General features: G+C 42.5%; 2 protein-coding genes and 1 long non-coding RNA gene across 8 annotated transcripts in view; 1 reads left to right on the plus strand and 2 right to left on the minus strand.

Annotated features, from left to right (window-relative positions):
- LOC117070745 lies at nt 1-5,798 on the minus strand. The gene is made up of 2 exons (XR_004432039.1): nt 5,616-5,798; nt 1-206 (listed from the first exon to the last, which is right to left on the minus strand). It is a non-coding gene; the product is annotated as an uncharacterized LOC117070745 (long non-coding RNA).
- Nucleotides 1-8,725, plus strand: part of SPG11 (SPG11 vesicle trafficking associated, spatacsin) — a 108,816-nt gene extending 100,091 nt beyond the window's left edge. For 3 of the 6 annotated variants that reach the window (XM_033190267.1, XM_033190268.1, XM_033190269.1), the window contains 5 exons: nt 1,079-1,247; nt 2,808-2,896; nt 3,105-3,260; nt 4,410-4,561; nt 5,798-6,404. In XM_033190267.1, coding sequence (XP_033046158.1) covers nt 1,079-1,247; nt 2,808-2,896; nt 3,105-3,260; nt 4,410-4,561; nt 5,798-5,978 — 747 coding nt within the window. In that variant the 3' untranslated portion in view covers nt 5,979-6,404. Of the gene's footprint in view, nt 1-1,078; nt 1,248-2,434; nt 2,568-2,807; nt 2,897-3,104; nt 3,261-4,409; nt 4,562-5,797; nt 6,405-8,364 lie in introns of those variants that run through there. The other 3 variants (XR_004432035.1, XR_004432032.1, XR_004432034.1) reach the window with 3 other exon arrangements.
- Nucleotides 6,298-23,758, minus strand: part of EIF3J (eukaryotic translation initiation factor 3 subunit J) — a 25,949-nt gene continuing 8,488 nt past the window's right edge. The window contains exons 3-8 of the mRNA XM_033190289.1: nt 19,005-19,059; nt 18,404-18,495; nt 14,291-14,405; nt 11,515-11,676; nt 8,758-8,831; nt 6,298-8,060 (exon numbers count right to left, since the gene is read on the minus strand). Coding sequence (XP_033046180.1) covers nt 7,929-8,060; nt 8,758-8,831; nt 11,515-11,676; nt 14,291-14,405; nt 18,404-18,495; nt 19,005-19,059 — 630 coding nt within the window. The 3' untranslated portion in view covers nt 6,298-7,928. The remainder of the gene's footprint in view (nt 8,061-8,757; nt 8,832-11,514; nt 11,677-14,290; nt 14,406-18,403; nt 18,496-19,004; nt 19,060-23,758) is intronic.

A 23,758-nucleotide genomic window follows, 5' to 3' on the forward strand; every position in this document is an offset into this window, starting at 1 on the left:
TTTAGACCAAAAAGCTGTGGAGCCATTTATTATGATGAACAGGAAGGCGGCTTGGAAGCAAAGGCCTGACTTGGTTAGGTCTTGGGTTCTGAGAGCCCGTCTGTCCTGAGTGTGCTCTGTGACACCAACCATATCCCCTCACAGTACCTGTTTCCAGATCATTTGTCTGGATGACTCATTGCTTCTGCTCATTTCACCTTCGGCTTCTGGAAACATGGGCCCAGCCAGGCAGGATTAGGAGACAAAGCAGAAAAAAATCTCTCTTTAATAATGGGCCGATTTCAGGACAGACCAATCTAGTCATCAATTGAGGAGCAAGTCCTGGACATAGGTGCATCTTCAAGATCCCCCAGAGGGTTTTTAAAATTGTTTTTTAGACAGTTTTCCTTCTGCATTTAAATACTCCTTTAATAACTTTTTCCGGGTTACAAAAATAATGCATATTCCAGGTAAGACACTTGGAAAACAGAACAACACAGAAAAAGCCCTCAGTGTCTGTCCATCATCTGGAGACAGTCACAATTTGGTACAGGCCCTTTCTTTGAACGTGTACCTGAAAACATCTATATATAATTACATTTTAATAAAACTTATACAGTGAAGATATGAAATATCCTGCTTTTCTCACTTAACAAAGTATATCATGACTATTTCCCAAATCAACAAATCATCTCCTACATAAGTTTTAATGGCTACATGGTACTCTCTTCCCCTGATTTTGGACATCTGGATTGTTTCTAATTGTTTGCTATTAAATATCCCTGTTACATTCATCTTCTCTGCTTATCTCTTTAGGGATAGATTCCTAGAAATTGAACTGTTAGATCAGCTTATGCGGGTGTACTTTTAAGGCTTCTCCCTTTAGAAAAGTTTTGCCTTTCACACTCCCAACAGGAAAGCGCACATGCCTGTTTCCTCATACTTGGGACAGCATAAAACTTGTATTCATTCTCATTTTTGCTCCTCTCTCCCTTTTTCTTGGGAGTTTTTAAGGAATGCAGAACCAGATGACTCAGCTAGTCCTGTCTGCCTTGCAATCCCTGACTGACACCTTGCTATTCCCTTTTATTCTGGGCAGAGTGGTACCCTGAAGACAGCCCTGCTGGACTACATCAAACGCTGCCGTCCTGGAGACAGTGAGAAGCACAATATGATTGCCCTGTGCTTCAGCATGTGCCGGGAGATTGGCGAGAACCACGAGGCAGCTGCCCGCATCCAACTGAAATTGATTGAGTCTCAGCCCTGGGGTGAGTGAGGTCACAGCAGCACTACTAGAACAGTGCTGCTAGCCGGGTAAAATGCTTGCTTGCTTGCTTGCTTGCTTGCTTATTTATTTTATTTATTTATTTATTTATTTAGAGACAGAGTCTCACTCTGTCCCCAGGCTGGAGTGCAGTGGCATGATCTCAGCTCACTGCAACCTCTGCCTCCCGGGTTTAAGTGAATTCTCCTGCCTCAGCTTCCCAAGTAGCTGGGACTACAGGCATGCGCCACCACACCTGGCTAACTTGTATTTTTGTCTGTTTGTTTTTTGAGACGGAGTCTTGCACTGTCACCCAGGCTGGAATGCAATGGCGTGATCTCAGCTCACTGCAGCTTCCGCCTCCCAGGTTCAAATGATTCTCCTGCCTCAGCCTCCCAAGTAGCTGGGATTACAGGCAACTGCCACCATGCCTGGCTAATTTTTTTTTTTTTTTTTTTGAGATGGAGTCTCGCTCTGTCGCCCAGGCTGGAGTGCAGTGGCCGGATCTCAGCTCACTGCAAGCTCCGCCTCCCGGGCTTACGCCAGTCTCCTGCCTCAGCCTCCCGAGTAGCTGGGACTACAGGCGCCTGCCACCATGCCCAGCTAGTTTTTTGTATTTTTTTAGTAGAGACGGGGTTTCACTGTGTTAGCCAGGATGGGATTTTTTGTATTTTTAATAGAGACAGGGTTTGACTATGTTGGCCAGGCTGGTCTTGAACTCCTGACCTTGTAATCCACCCACTTTGGCCTCCCAAAGTGCTGGGATTACAGGCATGAACCACCACGCCAGGCCCTGGATAAAATTCTTACAGCAAAGGAGGACGAGCCTATGAGATTGGCTATTAGAATCTTGAGGTAGGTGGCCCGGTGCGGTGGCTCATGCCTGTAATCCTAGCACTTTGGGAGGCCAAGGCAGGTGGATTGCCTGAGCTCAGGAGTTCAAGACCAGCCTGGGCAACATGGTGGAACCCTGCCTCTACTAAAATACAAAAAAAAAAATGAGCCGGGTGTGGCAGTGTGCACCTGTAATCCCACCTACTCGGGAGGCTGAAGCAGGTGAATCACTTGAACCCAGGAGGTGGAGGTTGCAGTGAGCCAAGATTGCAGCAGTACACTCCAGCCTGGGTGACAGAGTGAGACTGTCTCAAAAAACAAAAAAAAGAATCTTGAGGCGGCTATGTCACTCAGCAGGAACCCCACTTGGGCAGACAGATGGAACAGAGACTTGGAAGGCATTTGCACCTTAGGATTGTCCTCTTGGATCTATCTAGCCTGTATATCCAGGGTATCATTCACCAGGAACCAACATGCATATTGATACCATGTAAGTCTTCCTTGATGTTTCGGAGAAATGAGGCATTAGAGGGGCCACTGAATCCTACTTCAGAGTGAAGTTACAATAAGCGTATGCGTTTCCAGCCCAATAACCGTTATCTGAGTGAGGTATTCCTGCCTCGCTGTGAACATGACTGGGATGTTTCTATTCTAGCCCCCATCACTACGAGTGGGATGATAACGGTCAGCTTTGGGAGTCAGACTTGGCAAATCTTTATTTCCCTTACAGAGGACAGTCTCAAGGATGGGCACCAGCTGAAGCAACTGCTGCTGAAGGCCCTGACTCTGATGCTGGATGCAGCAGAGAGTTATGCCAAGGTAACCAAAGGCTTTCTCCAGACTGGCCTTGGGACTTGCTGTCTACAGTAAAATTCTTTCCTTTTGTCCTTGGGCTCTTCCAAGGGAAGGGGGAGGGCATCATAGGCCAACCAGGAACAGAAGGGGTGAATACTCTTGTGAGGGTTCACACAGGAGGTAACAACTACGTCTTTCTCTACCTGTGCCTCTCTCCACCCTTGTTCCTCAGGACTCTTGTGTGCGACAGGCCCAGCACTGTCAGCGGCTCACCAAGTTGATAACTCTGCAGATTCACTTTCTGAACACTGGCCAGAACACAATGCTTATCAACTTGGGCCGCCACAAGCTAATGGACTGTATTCTGGCCCTACCTCGGTTCTACCAGGTGAGCAAGAAAGCAAACTCGAGGCAGCACTGCTAGCATCCTTTCTCCTTCTGTCCCACTCATGGAACCCAGAGGTAAGGTCTCAGGGCTAGTGACAGAACCAGGACAGTCCAGTTCTGACTTAACTCTCTGATACCAACAGAAAATGTCAATTTGATGTATTTCTCTCTAGTATATTGTTGGGCAGAGGTTAGAGAATGGTAAGACAGTGCTGTCTCCCTTTCCTGTGCCATTACAACAGCAGAGAAGCAGACACCTTTGGCCCTTTAGACCATCTCTCCCCAACCCCCAGGTTGCAGACTGGTACTGGTCCATGGCCTGCTGGGAACCAGGCCGCACAGCAGGTGAGCACCAAGCAAGCATTACTGGCCTGAGCACCACCTCCCGTCAGATCAGTAACAGGACTATATTTTTATAGGAGTATAAACCCTGTTGTGAACTGCACATACAAGGGCTCCTTATGAAAATCTAATGCCTGATTATCTGAGGTGGAACATTTTCATCCCAAAACCATCCCCTCCCAGTCTGTCATTGATGCCAGAAAGGTGGGAGACCACTGTCTTAAGACAGTTGAGGTTCAGAGTAATACTCTTGCTAGTGGTCCTGCAAGAACCTCCTAGCCCTAGCAGTTACAGAATGGCACACTCAGGTTAGTATGGGAAGTCAGGGAAATTGGTTCTAGCCCTTTAAAGAAGTGAATTATCAGGGAATCAGCCCTTTCACTGTTCCTTATACTGCTGAGTTACTGGGAGTGATATATTCTTAGCAGTCTCAATTCATTGTGAGGAAGATTAAAAACACTGAAAGCTGGGCATGGTGGCACATGCCTGTAGTCCCACATATGCACGAGGCTGAGGCGGGAGGATCCTGAGCCCAGGAATTTCTGGTCCAGCCTGGGCAACATAATGAGACCATGTCTCTTTTTTTAAAAAGGGTTTAAGATAATTTGGGGATTTATGGGAGGGAAAATGCCAAACACACACCAGACTTTTCACCACCTCCAATACATAGAGCCTTTTTACATAATTGGTAATGATCATATTCACTACACAAGTGAGTATACAGCATTGTTTTCTACAACAGTTTGTTTTTGATTTTACATCAGATGGGCTCTGATGGTGTGTCCTTCTTCACTTCTCTCCTTTTAAGGCTTCTATTGTGGCTGAGGCCTATGATTTTGTTCCAGATTGGGCTGAAATTTTATACCAGCAAGTGATACTTAAAGGAGACTTTAATTACTTGGAAGAATTTAAGCAGCAAAGGTTATTAAAGTCCAGTATATTTGAAGAGATTTCCAAAAAGTAAGTATTAAAAGTTGACTGTAAACATTTATCCTTGCCTCTGCTTTGAGGTGAGACAAGTGTAAGAATTTTATGGCTAAGTACACCATGCCTTTAGATTACCTCTACTTAAAATGCAAAGCAATTATCAAGAATCCTTATTGGGAAGAGTCTTTTAACAGATTTATGCAAACAGATGAACAAGAACAGTTTGCTTTATATAGTGCTTTATACTTTAAAATGGGAGGATAGCTACTCATTGCCAAAAACCTAAAACAATGGCCAGGCACAGTGGCTCACGCCTATAATCCTAGCACTATGGGAGGCTGAGGTGGGAGAATCACTTGAGGTCAGGAGTTCAAGACCAGCCTCACCAACATGGTGAAACCCTGTCTCTACTAAAAATATAAAAACTAGCTGGGTGTGGTGGTGGGCGCCTGTAGTCCCAGCTACTTGGGAGACTGAGGCAGGATTATCACTTGAACCTGGGGGCAGAGGCTGCATTAAGCCGAGATCGTGCCACTACACTCCAGCCTGGCAACAGAGTATGACTCTTACCTCAAAAAAAAGAAACAAAAAACACTAAAACATCAGAGGTGCCTTTTGGAGTACTAAACTTACTCTATAAGGTGAGCATTAACATACTCATGTGTGTTAGTCTAAGATAACCCAGACTCCAGCACCCTCTTCTCTATAGGTAATAGTAAGTGGTACTTCAGAGCTGACAGCCCTTACTCAAAATGGTGGGCACAGTGGTACACACTTGTAGTCCTAGTTACTTGGGAGGCTGCAAGAGAAGCACTTGAGCCCAGGAGTTCACACCTCTGAAAAGCCACTGTACTCCAGCCTGGTTAACACTGTGAGACCTCCATCTTTTATTTAAAAGAAAAGAAAAGAAAAGGGGGGGAAAAAAAAAAACGGGCAGGCACAGTGATTCACGCCTGTAATCCAAGCACTTTAGGAGGCTGAGGCTGACAGGTAACTTGAGGCCAGGAGTTCAACACCAGCCTAGCCAACATAGCAGAACCCTGTCTCTACTAAAATTACAAAAATTAGCCAGGGTGGTGACACATACCTGTAATCCCAGCTATCGGGAAGCTGAGGCACAAGAATCACTTGAACCGAGCAGGCAGAGGTTGCAGTGAGCCAAGACTGCTCCACTGCACTCCAGCCTGGGCAACAGAGTTAAGACTCTGTCTCAAACAAAACAAAAAAACAACAGTTATCTTAACCTGTACATTATGTTTCTTTATCTAGATATAAACAACATCAGCCTACTGACATGGTCATGGAAAACCTGAAGAAATTACTCACATATTGTGAAGATGTTTACCTGTATTACAAGTTGGCATATGAACACAAGTTTTATGAAATCGTAAATGTGCTTCTGAAGGACCCTCAGACAGGTTGCTGTCTAAAGGACATGCTAGCAGGTTAGATGATTTCATAGGTGCCTGTTTTCTTGTACTGTTAGCAGGTTCTGACAGATGTGATGAGTAGAATAAGGCATTGGAGATCTTTGTTAAAGTTGAACAATCCCAGTACTGTACCATATCAGTCCTTTGTGGGTAGTAGGCAGCAAATAAGAAACTTTTCAGAAGGAAATTCCTATTTAAAATGGATTGATTTTAGATGACTGTTCATCTATACCATTTTATATAGATACTAGTATTAAGATCAAAAGCTTCCGCTTCCTCAGGACAGCTTCTACTTTAGATGATCCCATAGTGATTAAAGAATATACCTGTACCTGCAGATTCCAGTTTCAAAGAAATTTAATATTATTTACACAGTTAAGGAACAGGTGATACATTTTCATTTGTTAGAAACTGATCTTTCTGTAATAAAATAGATTTTCAATTCATTGTATGTCATTATTACTGCTAAGGAAATCTTAGCCCTTGTCTGCCTTAAAAGAATCTTTATTTACTATAATTATTGCTATGTAGTCACTACTTTTTGTTAATTCCTCAAATCACTCAGATGGTCTTGTTTTCCACTTGGTAAGTAGTCTACAGAGCTTTGACGTTCCTATTTCCTATATAAGAGAAATTTAAAACATTTTTTGTTCTTTCTGTCTTAGGGGAATAAAAAAACACTAACCACACATTTGGTTAAACTGCTTAGGAGAAGACATAATAAAGATTCCCCAATCTATACTTAGCCATAAACCTGAGTTATAGGCTCAGTTACTCCAAATAAATAGTTCTTATAGGTACTTAATTAGGCCTTAGTATCTAAATAACAAAATAATTTCCCCAAATAAATAAGAGGAAGGCAGCCCTATACCTTTGTTGCTCTATGGTGACATTATTAACGACCTGGCAAATCACTCATGTTTTAAAGCTGTAACTATGTCAAGCATTTATTAAGTATGTAGAGAACTGTACTCCCAAGAGCTGTATTCTATACTCTCAAAAAGTATCTCTTGGGAGGTAACACAAAATTTAAGTCCTCACAATACTGATTTTATTAAATTAGTTGCTTTATAAAACATTGCAGATGTCATAATTGTTAACATAACAATTTACCAAACTGTAGTTAACTGGTGCAGTTTGCTGAGCATGTTTTATAAAGGAAAGGAAATGCCAAAACCCTGGTAAAGTTGTTCCATTGCAGCCTAAGAGAACAAAGATTTGTTTTTCAGACACTTAAATCAGTCAAATAAAAATTTAAGTTTCCCTCCCCCACCTGAAGCACTTCATCAGTAGAAATAGCCTGATAAATAACTAGACAGTCTTTGCACTCAAGAAATTCCACAACATGTAATGCAATAATGGAAAGGTTACCTTCTTTAGCTTCAAAGCTGGAGGGTTTTGGTCATTTTAATTTTATATCAAACTAGTGCTTTTCAGCCGCAGTATCTTCACTCTGAGATAAGCAGTCTTCTTCACAATGTATTTTTAATGTCCTCATGTTCAATTTTAAGACAAAGCAATTTTAATACTAGGTGCACACCACATGCCCTTGCTGCAAACTGCTTTTCTTGACAAGTTACGAAGTAGTTCAAGGAGGTATGGTTAAGGCTGTATTACTGAATGGTGCTGGTAAATACTACACAGTTTTTTTGTCATGTTGCAACCTTTTGTTTCCAATTTATTTAGTGACTGCTGCTATGAAATCAGATAGCAACAATGACAACATTATTAGGTTTGTTTTGAACTATGATTTAGTAGCAACTTAGGTTCCAATTTTAACCCCTTGGCAGCAAGATCCAAGTTCCCTCATTTGCACATTAGCACCTAAGTGTCAAGGGGTTAAATAACCAGCACAAAATATACTGCACTTCTGATTGTAGCATTTGGCAGAACTGAAAGGAAAGGAAGTTGTGCTACATGTTCAAGGGATTGTGGGCAACATAAAGATGATACCAAGAAAAGATAAAATGTCACATGAAGTCTTCATAGTCTTGTACATATCCTCCATCATAACCACCATAATCTGCCAGATCATCTTTCATGGTGGCTTTTAATCCCCCTCCAGGAACCACACCTTTCTTCTTCTTTTTGGCTTTGCTTTGCTAAAGATGAAAGAGAGTTAATTCATGAAACTTTATGTGCTATGGGCATCTTACCTGGTATAGCAACCCTCATAGACACACAAAAACCTTTAGTCCCAGACACACTAGTTCTGTAAGGGACAACCGAGCCTACATGTTTTTTGAACCTGAACAGGTCTCTAAAAAGTCTCCCAGAGTCAGTCTCTCCAAAACTTGATCTGGGTCCTTGTTCCTGCTCTGGATACCTAGCCCACCAGCAGGGGTTATAAGTTATTGGTAGAAAGCCTCAACTTCACTGAAGCAAATTTAGAAAAGTGTGGATAAGCACCCCCCAATTTAAAATCACAAAGCTAACCTTTACTTGACAGCTCTTACTTTTATAAATATTCTGCAAAGTGAGTATTATTGTCCCTCTTTTACAAGGGAGAAAAATGAAGCTTAGAAAAGCCGATTTACCTATAACTATTAAGTGGCAGAGCTAGAATATGAACCCAGTCTATGATTTCAGCAATTTCTGTGAACTCAGAAAAGGGGAACATGTCTGGAAACAAAAGGACAGTAATAGCACCCATACTCCTGTTCTAGTCTAACTTAAATGGTATTAGTGAGTTGCTTGACTTTTAAGTAATTAGGACAGGCTCCTATTACATTTGTTGAATGTTAGACCTATAACCCCACTCTAATTTAATACACATTTCCCTACACAGCTTGCTCTTACCTTTTCTTGCTTCTGTTTTTCACTGCAAAGCACAGTCAGTGAATTGGTAATTTTTTTCAAGTCATCAATTTCCACTTAAAAAAAAAAAAGGGCATACCATTAAACGTGAATTTTTAAGCATTTTGAAAAGTTAAAGCTAAATATATACATTCCACATATACCTATATATCCCAAAATGTACATTCCAAAAGTGTTATGAGAAGTCCAATTTATTCATTGTTAAACTTCAGTAACTTTGAAAGGACCATGAATTTCTTCTTTTTAAACATAAGGTGGCTGGGCACAGTGGCACATGCCTGTAATCCCAACACTTTGGGTGGGTGGATCACTTAAGCCCAGGAATTTGAAACCAGCTTGGGCAACACTGCTAGACCCGGTCTCTTGAAAATAAAATTTATTTATAATGATGACCTGTAATCACCAACACACCACTGTTCAACCAAATAGAAACTGTCTTTTATAGCTCACAATGTTCCTACTGTCCTTCCTTAGTCTAAACAAATGGGGGAGGATAACATGCCCTTCCATTAACATACCCCCAGTAATCAGAACAGACAAATAAACATGGAATGACAATTATTATTATTTACATTATTTTTTATTTTTTGAGATGGAGTCTCACTCTGTTGCCCAGGCTGGAGTGCAGTGGCACCATCTCGGTTCACTGCAAGCTCTGCCTCCTGGGTTCATGCCATTCTTCTGCCTCAGCCTCCCAAGTAGTGGGGACTACAGGTGTCCGCCACCACACCCAGCTAATGTTTTGTATTTTTAGTAGAGACGGGGTTTCACTGTGTTAGCCAGGATGGTCTCGATCTCCTGACAGGTGATACCCCTGCCTCGGCCTCCCAAAGTGCTGGGATTACAGGCGTGAGCCACCACGCCCAGCCTATTTTATTTTTTTTGAGACGGAGTCTCGCTCTGTCACCAGGTTGGAGTACGGTGGTATGATCTCGGCTTACTGCAACCTCCACCTTCCAGATTCAAGTAATTGGCCTGCCTCAGCCTCCTGAGTAGCTGGGATTACAGATGCGCACCACCACACGCAGCTAATTGTTGTCTTTTTTTTTTTTTTTTTTTAGAAGAGACTGGGTTTTACCATGTTAGCAAGGTTAGTCTCAAACTCCTGACCTCAGGTGATCCACTGGCCTCAGCCCCCCAAAGTGCTGGGATTACAGGCATGAGCCACCGCACCCGGCCGGAATGACAATTAAACCTACAATGACAACACCCTATCCCATGATGTCTCCATTTTCTTGCATGGGAATTAGAATGAGAACAGTGACCATCTCCATGTCCTACCAAGAAATGGTCCTGTTCAGTGGACAGCATTATCAGCCTTATGAAAATATGAAGCTGGAAAGAAACACCAGTTTTTAGCTACTAGAAAGTGTTCAGTTTTGGTAAGAGAACGCCTCCAAAAACCAGAAAAAAAATAGTACATGCAGAATAAAATGTCAACTCTGGGCACGTTACCAATCAAATGTAGAGCCCTCAGCGTAGTGATAACTTCTCAAAGAAAACCCAATCCATTGTGTAGGATTCCTCTTTCCCCATCTTAAAAACTGCAAATAGGCTGTGGGCATGGTGGCTCACACCTGTAATCCCAGCACTTTGGGAGACCAAGGTGGGGGGATCACCTGAGGTCAGGAGTTCCAGAGCAGCCTGGCCAATATGGTGAAACCCCATTTCTACTAAAAATACAAAAAATTAGCCAGGCGTGGTGGCAGGCACCTGTAATCCTAGCTACTCAGGAGGCTGAGTGGAAGAATTGCTTTTTTTTTTTGAGATGGAATCTCGCTCGTTCTCCCGGGCTGGAGTACAGTGGTGTGATCTCAGCTCACTGCAAGCTCTGCCGCCCGGGTTCACACCATTCTCCTCCCTCAGCCTCCCAAGTAGCTGGGACTACAGGCACCCGCCACCACGCCCGGCTAATTTTTTTTTTTTTTTGTATTGTTAGTAGAGATGGGGTTTCACCATGTTAGCCAGGATGGTCTCGATCTCCTGACCTCATGATCCACCCACCTTGGCCTCCCAAAGTGCTGGGATTACAGATGTGAGTCACTGCGCCAGGCCAGGAGAACTGCTTTAACCCAGGAGGCAGAAGTTGCAGTGAGTTGAGATGGTGTCACTGCATTCCAGCCTGGGCAACAAAGCAAGACTCCATCTCAAAAAAAAAAAAAAAAACTGCAAATACTAGCAAAACCAGTTAGTCCCTTCCATACGTTCCTGCTTCACCACCCATGGCTGTCACTCCCATTCACCCAGGAGAAATGTATGACTCCTGTCAAGGTGTGGCACCACAACCACGGACCCAGAGAATAGGTGCCAGCCCTGTCATGCAACTTGCACCCTGTCTAATTCTGATATGTAAAAAACAGTGGCCAAAGTCTCACCCAACCCAAATCCTACATGGCCAGAGACCTCTTTCCCTCAAAAGATACTTCCCAGCCCCTCTCAAGTGATAATCAGATAAAAAGAATAGGCCAGTGTTTTACTAGCTGCTTTGCTGACAAGCCTAGGTATCTCTTAAGGAAGCCATAGTAAAACAAGAAGTCCTCCTACCCCTACAAACAAAAAGATCCAGCACTCAGATTCACTGTGTATCTGCAGACCAACATTCACAAGGTAATTGCTAAAAACAGCAAATCATGAGTCTGTATTATAGTATCCTTGAAAATAAAAAATAACCTTCAACCTCCTGAAGATAACATCCTACTAAAAATCTACCCAGAGGGGCCAGAGATTAGAATTACTTACATGAAATACACACATCTCGAACTAAGACTTCCAAAAAACTGGCATAATATAGTGATTTTTCATATTGTGTAATTTTATCTTTTAGTAACTTTCCAAACTCTGTAAAGTCATCTCTGGAAGATGGGTTCATAGCATCTATTCCATAAACTGTATTATTAACACCTGTAGGAGAAAAGAAGCACTGAAAAGGATCAGGAGGTTAGGATTTTTAAAACTGAAACCTTACAAGCCAATCAGCTATCTGAATAACCCTGTTGTTTCATTCTAAAGCAGAGGCTCTAAACCTGGAGCCACTGGAGTCATTGGATAGAATGGCTGGAGCGGGGCAGGGCGGGGTGCGGGGTGGGAGTAGGGGGGCTATGAACTTAAATCAGAAAAAAGTTACATCTTTATTAACCCGTAATTCAGCATTTCCTTCAGTTTCAATTGACTGGCAACAAATCACAGTGGTATTAGCAAAACTTGACTTACCAGGAGAGATTACACACACTCTCCTGACATTACAGATTATCTTACAATATTAATATTGTTCAGTCATCATTACTCTCAAATGACATTATTTATTAGACCTGCCACTATACCTTATTTAATGCATCCATAAGGAAGCACATAATTCTGTATCACAAATTTGTCATTTTAGTATTTTGACATCTATTTCTATATAACAGGTTTTCTTTATAAATAAGTATTTTATTCATTTAAAAACAATGTATCGGCCAGACACAGTGGCTCACACCTGTAATCCCAGTGCTTTGTTTGGGCGGCCTAAGAGGGAATACAAAAATTAGGCAGGCATGGTGGTTGCATGTGTCTGTATTCCCAGCTACTTGGGACGCTGAGGCACGAGAATCACTTGAACCCAGGAGGCGGAGGTTGCAATGAGCCGAGACTGCACCACTGCCCTCCAGTGTGGGTGACACAGTGAGACTCTGCCTCAAAAAAATAAAATAAAATTAGCCAGGTGTGGTGATATTCACCTGTAGCCTTCACTACCCAGGAGGCTGAGGTGGGAAGATTGCTTAAGCCCAGGAGTTTGAGGCTGCAGTGAGCTATGGTCACGCCACTGCACTCTAGACTGGATGACTGAGCAAGACCCTTTCTCTAAAAACAAAACAACATATTACATTACAAAAGGGATCCTCTGTTCTTGTACAAGAACACTCCCACAGTAAAGTGGGGAGAGAGGGAACAAAAAGAGTAAGAAACAAAGATGGATCCTGTGAAAGTATTTGTCTAACTCCAGAAGCTAAAAAGGGGTAAACATGTTATATCCCAATAGAAGAAATAATGGCCTAGGCTGGGCATGGTAGCTCCCACCTGTAATCCCAACACTTTAGGAGGCCAAGGCGGGCAGATCACTTGAGCTCAGGAGTTCAACAACAGCCTGGGCAGCATGGTAAAACCCTGTATCTACAAAAAAATACCCAAAACACAAAAATTACCCAGGCGTGGTGGCATACACCTGTAGTCCCAGCTACTTGGGAGCCTTAGGTGGGAGGATGGCTTGAGCCCCGAGGCAGAGATCATACCACTGTACTCTAGCCTGGGTGACAGAGCCAGACCCTGTTAGAAAAAAAAAAAAATCTGGCCCACATGAGTTTTAGACTAAGATAAGTATGCTTCTGTATCCTCCATGTCAAGTACGTTAGTTATTAACATCACGTGGTATTTTAGTATGAGAAACACAACAGTAAAATCCTATTAACAATGACTGTATAAATGCATGTTTTTTACCTTTTAGTCTGTAACAGGTGTCCCATGCTAGGCTTTATGCACACTTCATAAACCTGCCTCTTTAATAAACACATGGGCAGCTTTTACCATCCTAGGAAGACACATAATAACAGCCAAGAGCCCTCTATAATTAGACAAGTGCAGTTAAGACCTGCCAAGCATACAATGGTGCACAGGAGCATTCATAGCAACTCCCGGTATGTGTACAGATCCACTAACAGATAAGGTCACACTTCCCCATGAAAAGGAAAACAGTCACTACAGTCAGCCTTTTGATCTGTTTAGAGTAGAGAAAGCATGAAGGTAGGGGAGACGTATCAGAATAACTAGAGCTTTCCTTCTTGGCTATAAATTGCAGTGATTTAACTGTTTCAACATGATCTACTCTGAAAAGTACTCAACAGGTAATGACAAACTTGGTTAAATGAAGTGAAGTCTTTGACTATTTCTCTAGCAACGTCTCTTACTCTGGAACAGTCTGAATGTAACTATTGATAGGATGCTGCACTTTTATCTCATGCACTAACCACAGGTGCAGACACCACACACAGAAATGGAGGCCCTCTAAAGACAGGGCATGGTAAGGGCAAAGAAGGATTGCAGAAGGAAATGACACTGAGCACAAGAAGGCACAGAAAAAGCTGTATGCCTCACCTGGAGCAACATCCTACTGTCTAAGTCTTAAGACAGCAGGACAGCCCTACAGTCCATTTCAAAGCTACAGACCTCACATTTCATGCAAATTTCATCCAGCTGATAAAAATATTCTACGCAGCAGTGAACTTCATTTGAGTCTACTCCTTTTTGCCCTTCTTGCATTGCTATAAATGACTTATCTTAATAATCTTTTACTCAAAACAATCATTCAAAAATCTGAAAATGTAATGAAATCTCAAATATACACAGAGATTAAAAACTGCTTTCTAATATCTACATTAACCAGTATCATGTTTCTTTTAAGAAAAGGAGATGTTTTCTGAACTTTCTGGGGTTTTCACCTGTAACAGTTTAATACTGTATTGCAATCATACTCCTGTCTTACCAAAAGTTTCCTTTGCTAATTCGAGGTCTGACTCTTCCTGTAATTTCTTTAGCCGCAGTTTATCTGCTAATTGTTCTTCTGGTGTTAGCACTTTAGGTTCTTCAGGTTCTTCTAACTAAAATGAGACAAAAGTTTTTAAAAAGCGCTGGGATTATGATGCACCCAGTACCTTTTTGTATTGTATGAATTCTTAAATAAGCATATATAATTATAAATAAAAGTGAACACTGGTAATTACTGTTTCAGGCATTCCTCTAAACACTTTAGATTTTTTTTTTTTTTTTTTTTTAAGACAGAGCCTCACTCTGCCACCAAGGCTGGAGTGCAGTGGCACGATCTTGGCTCATTGCAACCTCTGCCTCCTGGGTTCAAATGATTATCGTGCCTCAGCCTCCCAAGTAGCTGGGATTACAGGCATGCACCACCACATCCAGCTAATTTTTGTAGTTTTAGTAGTGACAGGGTTTCACCATGTTGGCCAGGCTGGTCTTGAACTCCTGACCTCAAGTGATCCGCCCACCTCAGCCTCCCAAAGTGTTGGGATTACAGGTATGAGCCACTGCACCCAGTCCACTTTAGATATTCTTTTTTTTTTTTTTTTGAGACGGAGTTTCGCTCTGTCACCCAGGCTGGAGTGCAGTGGCCGGATCTCAGCTCACTGCAAGCTCCACCTGCCAGGTTCACGCCATTCTCCTGCCTCAGCCTCCCGAGTAGCTGGGACTACAGGCGCCCGCCACCTCGCCTGGCTAGTTTTTTGTATTTTTTAGTAGAGACGGGGTTTCACCGTGTTCGCCAGGATGGTCTCGATCTCCTTACCTCGTGATCCACCCGTCTCAGCCTCTCAAAGTGCTGGGATTACAGGCTTGAGCCACCGCGTCCGGCCCACTTTAGATATTCTTTTTTTTTTTTTTTTTTGAGACGGAGTTTCGCTCTGTCACCCAGGCTGGAGTGCAGTGGCCGGATCTCAGCTCACTGCAAGCTCCACCTGCCAGGTTCACGCCATTCTCCTGCCTCAGCCTCCCGAGTAGCTGGGACTACAGGCGCCCGCCACCTCGCCTGGCTAGTTTTTTGTATTTTTTAGTAGAGACGGGGTTTCACCGTGTTCGCCAGGATGGTCTCGATCTCCTTACCTCGTGATCCACCCGTCTCAGCCTCTCAAAGTGCTGGGATTACAGGCTTGAGCCACCGCGTCCGGCCCACTTTAGATATTCTTAACCCAATTTTAAAGATAAACAATGGAGGCACAGAGAAACAACCTGTGCACAATAATAGAAGGCAACACAGCTGGTAATGTGACAGATTTGTACCCAGGAAGACTGGGGTTACTTCTATAGCCTTTTTTAAAAATAAGGAATTGAGACTGTGGAAAAGGTAAAAATATTACTTTCATAAACTGCTACTAAAACTGTATTGGAACAACCTTTCTAGGGCAACTTGGTAATATGTATCAAGTCTTAAATAATACTTTTACATGCTTTAATCAAGCATTCTACTTCTAGGTATTTACCTTAAGAAATAAGATGCACACAAATATGTAAGCCCAAGAATGTACATTAGAGTATTATTCATAATTTCAAATAAATTTACAGACAACCTAAATGTCCAACAGAATGGTTCAAAACATTTCCCCTTTTCATCATATTGTCTAATTATAAAAGTATCATTATAGGCCGGGCGCGGTGGCTCAAGCCTGTAATCCCAGCACTTTGGGAGGCCGAGTCGGGCGGATCACGAGGTCAGGAGATCGAGACCATCCTGGCTAACACGGTGAAACCCCGTCTCTACTAAAAAAATGCAAAAAAACTAGCTGGGCGAGGTGGTGGGCGCCTGTAGTCCCAGCTACTCGGGAGGCTGAGGCAGGAGAATGGCGTAAACCCAGGAGGCAGAGCTTGCAGTAAGCTGAGATCCGGCCACTGCACTCCAGCCTGGGCGACAGAGCGAGACTCCGTCTCAAAAAAAAATAAAATAAAATAAAAGTATCATTATAACAAATTTTAAAGATATAATAGTAGATGTCATTTGTTTCCCAGACCCACTTCTCTGAGATGACAGTTGACAGCTTAGTGTGTATCTATCTTCTCTTTATACTGGGATATAATTTTTTTTTCTTTTTTTTGAGATGGAGTCTCACTCTGTCGCCCAGGATGGAGATGGAGTCTTGCTCTGTCACCCTCACTCTGTCGCCCAGGCACAATCTCTGCTCACTGCAAGCTCCGCCTCCCGGGTTCACACCATTCTCCTGCCTCAGCCTCCCAGGTAGCTGGGACGACAGGCACCCGCCACCACACCCAGCTAATTTGTTGTATTTTTTAGTAGAGACGGGGTTTCACCATGTTAGCCAGAATGGTCTTGATCTCCTGACCTTGTGATCCGCCCACCTCGGCCTCTCAAAGTGCTGGGATTCCAGGCGTGAGCCACCGTGCCCGGCCGTTTCCTTCTTTTTTTTTTTGAGTCAGGGTCTTGCTCTATCACCTAGGCTGGAGTGTAGTGGTACAATCATGGCTCACTGCAGCCTCAACTTCCTGGGCTCATGCGATTGTCCTACCTTAGCTTCCCAAGCTGCTGATACTACAGGCATGTACCACCATGCCCAGCTCATTTTTCTACTTTTTGTAGAGACAGGGTCTCCCTATGTTGTCCAGGCTGGTCTCAAATCCATGGACTCAAGCAATACTCCCACCTCAGCCTCCCAAAGCGTTGCAATTACAGGCGTGAGCAAACCACCCTGGGCTGTTTTAATTTTTGAGCTATGTAAATGTGTTCTCAAATAGAAAATAGGCCAGGCGCAGTGGTTCACACCTATAATCCTAGCACTCTGGGAGGCCAAGGCGGGTTGATCACCTGAGGTCAGGAGTTCGAGACCAACCTGGCCAACATGGTGAAATGCCATCTCCACTGATAATACAAAAATTAGCTGGGTGTGGTGGCACACGCCTGTAGTCCCAGCTACTCAGGAGGCTGAGGCAGGAGAATCGCTTGAACCCAGCAGGAGGTTGAAGTGAGCTGAGATCACACCACTGCACTCCAGCCTGGGTGATAAGAGTGAAACATCATCTCCAAAAAAACAAAAGAAATAGAAAATAGGCTGGGTGTGGTGGCTTATGCCTGTAATCCCCCAGCACTTTGGGAAGTCGAAGCAGGCAGATCACTTGAGGTCAGGAGTTTCACACCAGCCCGGCCAATGTGGCGAAACCCCATCACTACTAAAAATACGAAGATTAGCCAGGCATGATTACGTGTGCCTGTAATTCCAACCTGGGATGCTGGGGAATGAGAATTGCTTGAACCTGGGAGGTGGAGGCTGCAGTGAGCCAAAATCACACCACTGCACTCCAGCAGCCTAGGCAACAGAGTGAGACTCTGTCTAAAAAACAAAAACAAAAACAAAAAAACCACGCAAATAAATATTTCTGATCCTGTGCCAAATAATCAAAAACAAATACATTTATATAGCTACATGGCACAGAAATGAACAATTTTTATATTTTGTTCAATATATTCACTGCAAATAAAAAGTAATCCTGGCCAGGCATGGTGGCTCACGCCTGAAAGTGCAGCACTTTGGGAGGCCGAGGCAGATGGATCACAAGGTCAGGAGATTGAGACCATCCTGGCCAACATGGTGAAACCCCATCTCTACTAAAATACAAAAAATTAGCTGGCCGTGGCTCCTGTAGTCCCAGCTACTCAGGACGCTGAGGCAGGGGAATGGCGTGAACCCAGGAGGCAGAGAGATTGCACTGAGCCGAGACTGAGCCACTGCACTCCAGCCTGGTGACAGAGCAAGACTCCGTCTCAAAAAAAAAAAAAAAAATCTAATCCTGTTGACTAGAATGAACTACAGGCAATGGCAGAAATCACTGACTGTAGTCACTGCACTATCATGACTGTTCCTGAATGTTTGTCAAAACTTAAAAGACACTCATATATAAAACTGGGTTATGTTTTTGCAAAAACCATAAATCAATTTGTTTTGGATTTTACCTACCTTATGGTATCCACTTACAGTCTTTACAGAGCCCTTCAAATTGCTAGGTAATATTTGCAGCCTGTTAGAAACTATATCACTACCGATGTGAGAATTCTGTATTTTAGAAAACAAACAGTACTTACCCTCTTTTTAATTTCTTCCTGCCTTTTCTTCTGTTGCCGTTCTTTTTCTTTTATCTTCTCTGCTATTTTTTTCTTTTCTGAAATTTTTACCTCTAAAAGTAAAAAAAAAGTTTTATTGACAGTTATACTGAGTATTTTCCAGTTTATTGATGAGACAGACATGATACTTGTATACTGTTAAGAGACTAAACCTTTCCCAGCTTCAAACAGTGATTTTTCTTACAAATAATGGGAAACTTCTGGGACGACTCCTTCTCCTCTCTAACGTGACCCCTAAGATCCAAATATCTCTTCATATTTCCCCACCATCCTATAGGCAGGGCTTAGATCATTCAACTATAATTAATGCCAAAACCTCTACCCTTTCCTCCTAACAATACCTAGCACTCACACAGAAATACAGCAGGTATCTAATCTGATTATATTTTGAGGAGATACAGAAAAGTTGCAGGGAAAACAGAATACAGTGGGAATGGAAGGACACTTGGTTTCTAAATACCAAAATCTCCCATTTTGTTACCGTTCTGTCATTTGTCTTAATAAAAGTCACAAATGCTCAGCAAGACATAAAAACAAAAATGGAGGTGCCCCAGTGGCTCACCTGGTTTTATTTCTGCTTCCTCTTTTTTTTCATCATCATCGTCATCCCAGTTATCCTAAAGAAAAAGACTTCCATTAACAATTCTTGCTTTTCTGTGTGAACCTTATTATCAACTTGACTAACTCCAAAGAAATAAGTTTGTTGGTATTTTTTGGTACTGCATTAACTTTTTAAATTAATGTAGGGAGAACTGACATCTTATAATGCTGAGCTGCCCTAACCAAGAATAACAGCTGTCTTTCCATTTGATCAAGTACATTTTTTTATCTTTCAGAAGTGTTTTAAAGTAGTTTCCCTATTAGAGGCTCTGCACATTTCTCTTTAGATTTATTCCTAAGTATTTCATCTTGCATGTTGCTATTGTAAATAGGGCATTTTCCTATTATGTCCTCTAAGTGGCTATTATTTGTGTATAAAAACATATTGGCAAGACCCGGTCTCTACAAAAAAAAAAAAAAATTAAAAAATTAGCTGGGTGTGGTGGTATATGCCTGTAGTCTCAGGTACTTGAGAGACTAATGTGGGAAGATCACTTGAGCCCAGGAGGGTAAGGCTGCAGTGAGTTATGATAGTGCCACTGCACTCTAGCCTGGACAACTCACTATCATAAAGACCCTGTCTCAAAACAAATAAACAAAAATAACTACTGGCTTTTTTATATGTTAATATCCTGCTACCTTACTGAATTCATTTATCTCTGAAGTTAGATTATCATTGCTTCTCTAGGGTTTTCCAGGTATGCTACCTTATCTGGAAACAAAAGATAGCTCTACTTCTTTACCAATCCTTAGGCCCTCACAACTGATTTATCTAATTGGGTCAGCTAAACCTCTAGTACAATGTTGAACAGCAGCAGAGGTAATGGGCATTCTTGCTTTCTTGATGGAAATGTTCTATTGTTTCCCCATGAAGTGCTATGCATCCCAACAAATTTATGCAGTAAAATTTACCAGACTTTTTTTTTTTTGAGACGGAGTTTCACTCTTCTTGCCCAGGCTGGAGTACAATGGTGCGATCTCAGCTCACTGCAACCTCCACCTCCCACATTCAAGCGATTCTCCTGCCTCAGCCTCCCCAGTAGCTGCAATTACAAGCATGTACCACCACGCCTGGCTCATTTTTGTATTTTTAGTAGAAACATTTTTTTTTTTTTTTTGAGACGGAGTCTTGTTCTATTGCCCAGGCTGACTGGAGTACAGTGACGCGATCTCAGCTCACTGCAACCTCCGCCTCCTGGGTTCAACCAATTCTCCTGCCTCAGCCTCCCAAGTAGCTGGGATTACAGGCATGCACTACCACGCCCAGCTAACTTTGCATTTTTAGTAGAGACGGGGTTTGTCCATGTTGGTCAGGCTGGTCTCAAACTCCCAACCTCAGGTGATCCGCCCGCCTCCGCCTCCCAAAGTGCTGGGATTACAGGCATGAGCCATTTCGCCCAGCCATAAAGTCTTTTCTTACACCTAAGAATTCACCCCCAATTTTTTCTAGAATGTGTAGGGTTTCACTGTTTTTTTATTTAGATCTCTGATCTATTTGGAGTTTTTGTCTTGTGTATGATGTGTGACACGGATCTAGTTGTATTTTTTTCCAAAAGGGCTACCCAGTTGTCACCGCATCATTTATTAAAAACCCTTTAATAAATAATGATTTTCTCCCTGGGCTATGGTTTGAATGTGTCCTGTAAGTTCATGTGATGAAAACTGAATCTCCAATCCAACAGTGTTGAGAAGTAGGATCTTTCAGAAATGGTTAGAGGCAAAGCCCTCATGAATGGATTATTAATACCTTTATCTTAGGAGTAGATACCTGATAAAAGGATGAGTTCTGCAATCCTTTGTGCTCTTTTGCCCTTCTGCCACAGGATAATAGCACAAGAAGGCCCTCACCAGATGCCAGCACCTTGATATTGGACTTCTCAGCCTCCATAACCATACGAAATAAATCTGTTTATAAAATACCCCATCTATTGCATTCTATTGCAGCAAAAAAAATTTTAAGATACCCTGTGACTTACCATACACTAAATGTTCATATATACTTGGTCTACTTCTGGGCTTTTGATCCTATCCCACTAATCTACTGTCTCTCCATACACCAGTACCATACTGGGTTTTTTTTTGTTTTGCTTTTTGAGACAGAGTTTCGCTCTCGTCGCCCAAGAGTAACCCAGGAGTGGGAGGTTGCAGTGAGTCGAGATTGCACCATTGCACTCCAGCCCAGGTACAGTGCAAGACTTTGTCTCAAAAAAAAAAAAAAAAAAAAAGGAGTCAAGGCCGGCACATGCCTGTAATTCCAATACTTTGGGAAGCCAAGGTGGGCAGATCACCTGAGGTTGGGAGTCCAAGACCAGCCTCACCAATATGGAGAAACCCCATCTCTACTAAAAGTACAAAATTTGCTGGGTGTGGTGGCACATGCCTGTAATTCCAGCTACTCGGGAGGATGAGGCAGGAGAATCACTTAAACCTGGGAGGCAGAGGTTGTGGTGAGCCGAGATCGTGCCATTGCACTCTAGCCTGGGCAACAAGAGCAAAACTCCGTCTCAAAAAAAAAAAAAAAAAAAGTCTAGAGCTGATCAAGCCTTCATGGATTCCACTCTAACTCAGGGCACTTTAAAATAGATCTAGCCAGGTGCAGCAGCTCAGACCTGTAATCCCAGCACTTTGGGTGGCCAAGGCGGGCAGATCACTTGAGACCAGGAGTTCTGAGACCAGCCTGACCAATATGATGAAACCCCATTTCTACTAAAAAATACAAAAATTAGGTAGGTGTGGTGGTGCACGCCCGTAATCCTAGCCACTCAGGATGCTGAGGAACAAGAATCATTTGAGCTCAGGAGGCGGAAGTTGCAGTGAGCCAGGATCAAGCCACTGCACTCCAGTCTGGGCAAGAGACTCTGTCTCAAAAAAAGAAAAGATCTACACTGTCTTTTCTATGCCTAACTCAATCACTGAGCTAAATATAAACCAATTATCAAACACTATTTTCTAAAAGCTCCACAAAACTTAGAAGGCTCAAGTTTAATAGGGACAGACACAGCCCTATGATTAAAGACGGTTTTAATCATAGGTAGCCTGGCCATTGTCTCAGCAACCACCAGGCACACTATGACATGCCATTTGAAGCTGAGCGGCAAGATGGCAAATGCAAGGCAAGAGGCCCTGACGCTACTAAAGAAGCAAAGGCTGACTAATATGACTAATATGCCACACTATGACACCAAGCTTCTGGTTTCATAACACAAAGGGTCACAAATTTGTATCAGCCTAGAATATAAACTAACCAAGCCTTGATTCTTAATAAAAATCTGTAAGTCCACTAAATAAATTAAAAATTCAACATCATGATTAAGGCTGTCATACGGTCTGCAAGCATAATGAAAGGAACTTTGTATAAAAAAGTAAATGTATTTTTATAGTCACCTTACTTCAGCAATTTAACCCACAGCTCGCAGTTTTAACAGATTGAAAGCAAACCAGCTAGTCATTATCTGAATAACTATGATACTAGAGTTAGAAATTAGAGATCAAATGTTTGTATTTCGCCGTTAGTTTGCTAAGTGCTTATATTAATACATCACAGTACAAAAGGAACCAAAGAGCTAAAAATAAAAGTGAATTACTAAGCATTTTTTGTTATTTAAATCTTCACAGAACACAAGAAAGCTGGATCTGTGAGTGATATGCAGCAATGCTTCAGTTCATTTGCTTACTTCCAGAAGGTGCATATTTACAACCCTTCTGAGCAACAGGTGTAGTAACAAGGTTAACTCTCACAACAGTCCTGTAAGGAAGGTCGTGTTATCCCCCTATTTTACAGAAAAGGAAACCGAGACCCAGACACAGCCATCCCACAATCTCAGTGAAAAACTAAGGGACCTGCTCTGAATGGACCAAAATTCTTTAAAGTGTCATAGTACAAAGTTACAGTTAGAAGAATAAGTTCTGGTGTTCTATTACACAGTAAGGTGACTATAGCTAATAACAATGTTGTATATTTCAAGATAGCTCCATGAGAAAATTTTGAATGTTAACACCACAAAGAAATGATAAATGGGCCGGGCGCGGTGGCTCACGCCTGTAATCCCAGCACTTTGGGAGGCCGAGGCGGGCGGATCACAAGGTCAGGAGATCCAGACCATCCTGGCGAACACAGTGAAACCCCATTTCTACTAAAAAAGAAAAAATTAGCCGGGCATGGTGGCGGGCGCCTGTAGTCCCAGCTACTCGGGAGGCTGAGGCAGGAGAATGGTGTGAACCCGGGAGGCAGACATTGCAGTGAGCCGAGATTGCACCACTGCACTCCAGCCTGGGCGACAGAGACAGACTTTGTCTCAAAAAAAAAAAAAAGAAATAAGAAATGATAAATGTTTAAAGTGATGAAATAGTAATTACAATGTATACATGCATTGCAACATCACAATATACCCCATAAATATGTACATTATGTGTCAAATTACAAAAACAATTTTAAAAAAGTTTTAAATAACTAAACATTTGATTGATCTTTTTATTAAAAATTTAAAAAATGATTTACTTTTTCAAGGCTGGGCGCGGTGGCTCAAGCCTGTAATCCCAGCAATTTGGGAGGCCGAGACGGGTGGATCACAAGGTCAGGAGATCGAGACCATCCTGGCTAACACGGTGAAACCCCGTCTCTACTAAAAAAATACAAAAAACTATTGTATTTTTTGCGAGCGAGGTGGCGGGCGCCTGTAGTCCCAGCTACTTGGGAGGCAGAGGCAGGAGAATGGC

Source organism: Trachypithecus francoisi, unplaced genomic scaffold (assembly GCF_009764315.1).
Source record: "Trachypithecus francoisi isolate TF-2019V2 unplaced genomic scaffold, Tfra_2.0 Lachesis_group3, whole genome shotgun sequence".
In the NCBI taxonomy this organism is placed as follows: domain Eukaryota; kingdom Metazoa; phylum Chordata; class Mammalia; order Primates; family Cercopithecidae; genus Trachypithecus; species Trachypithecus francoisi.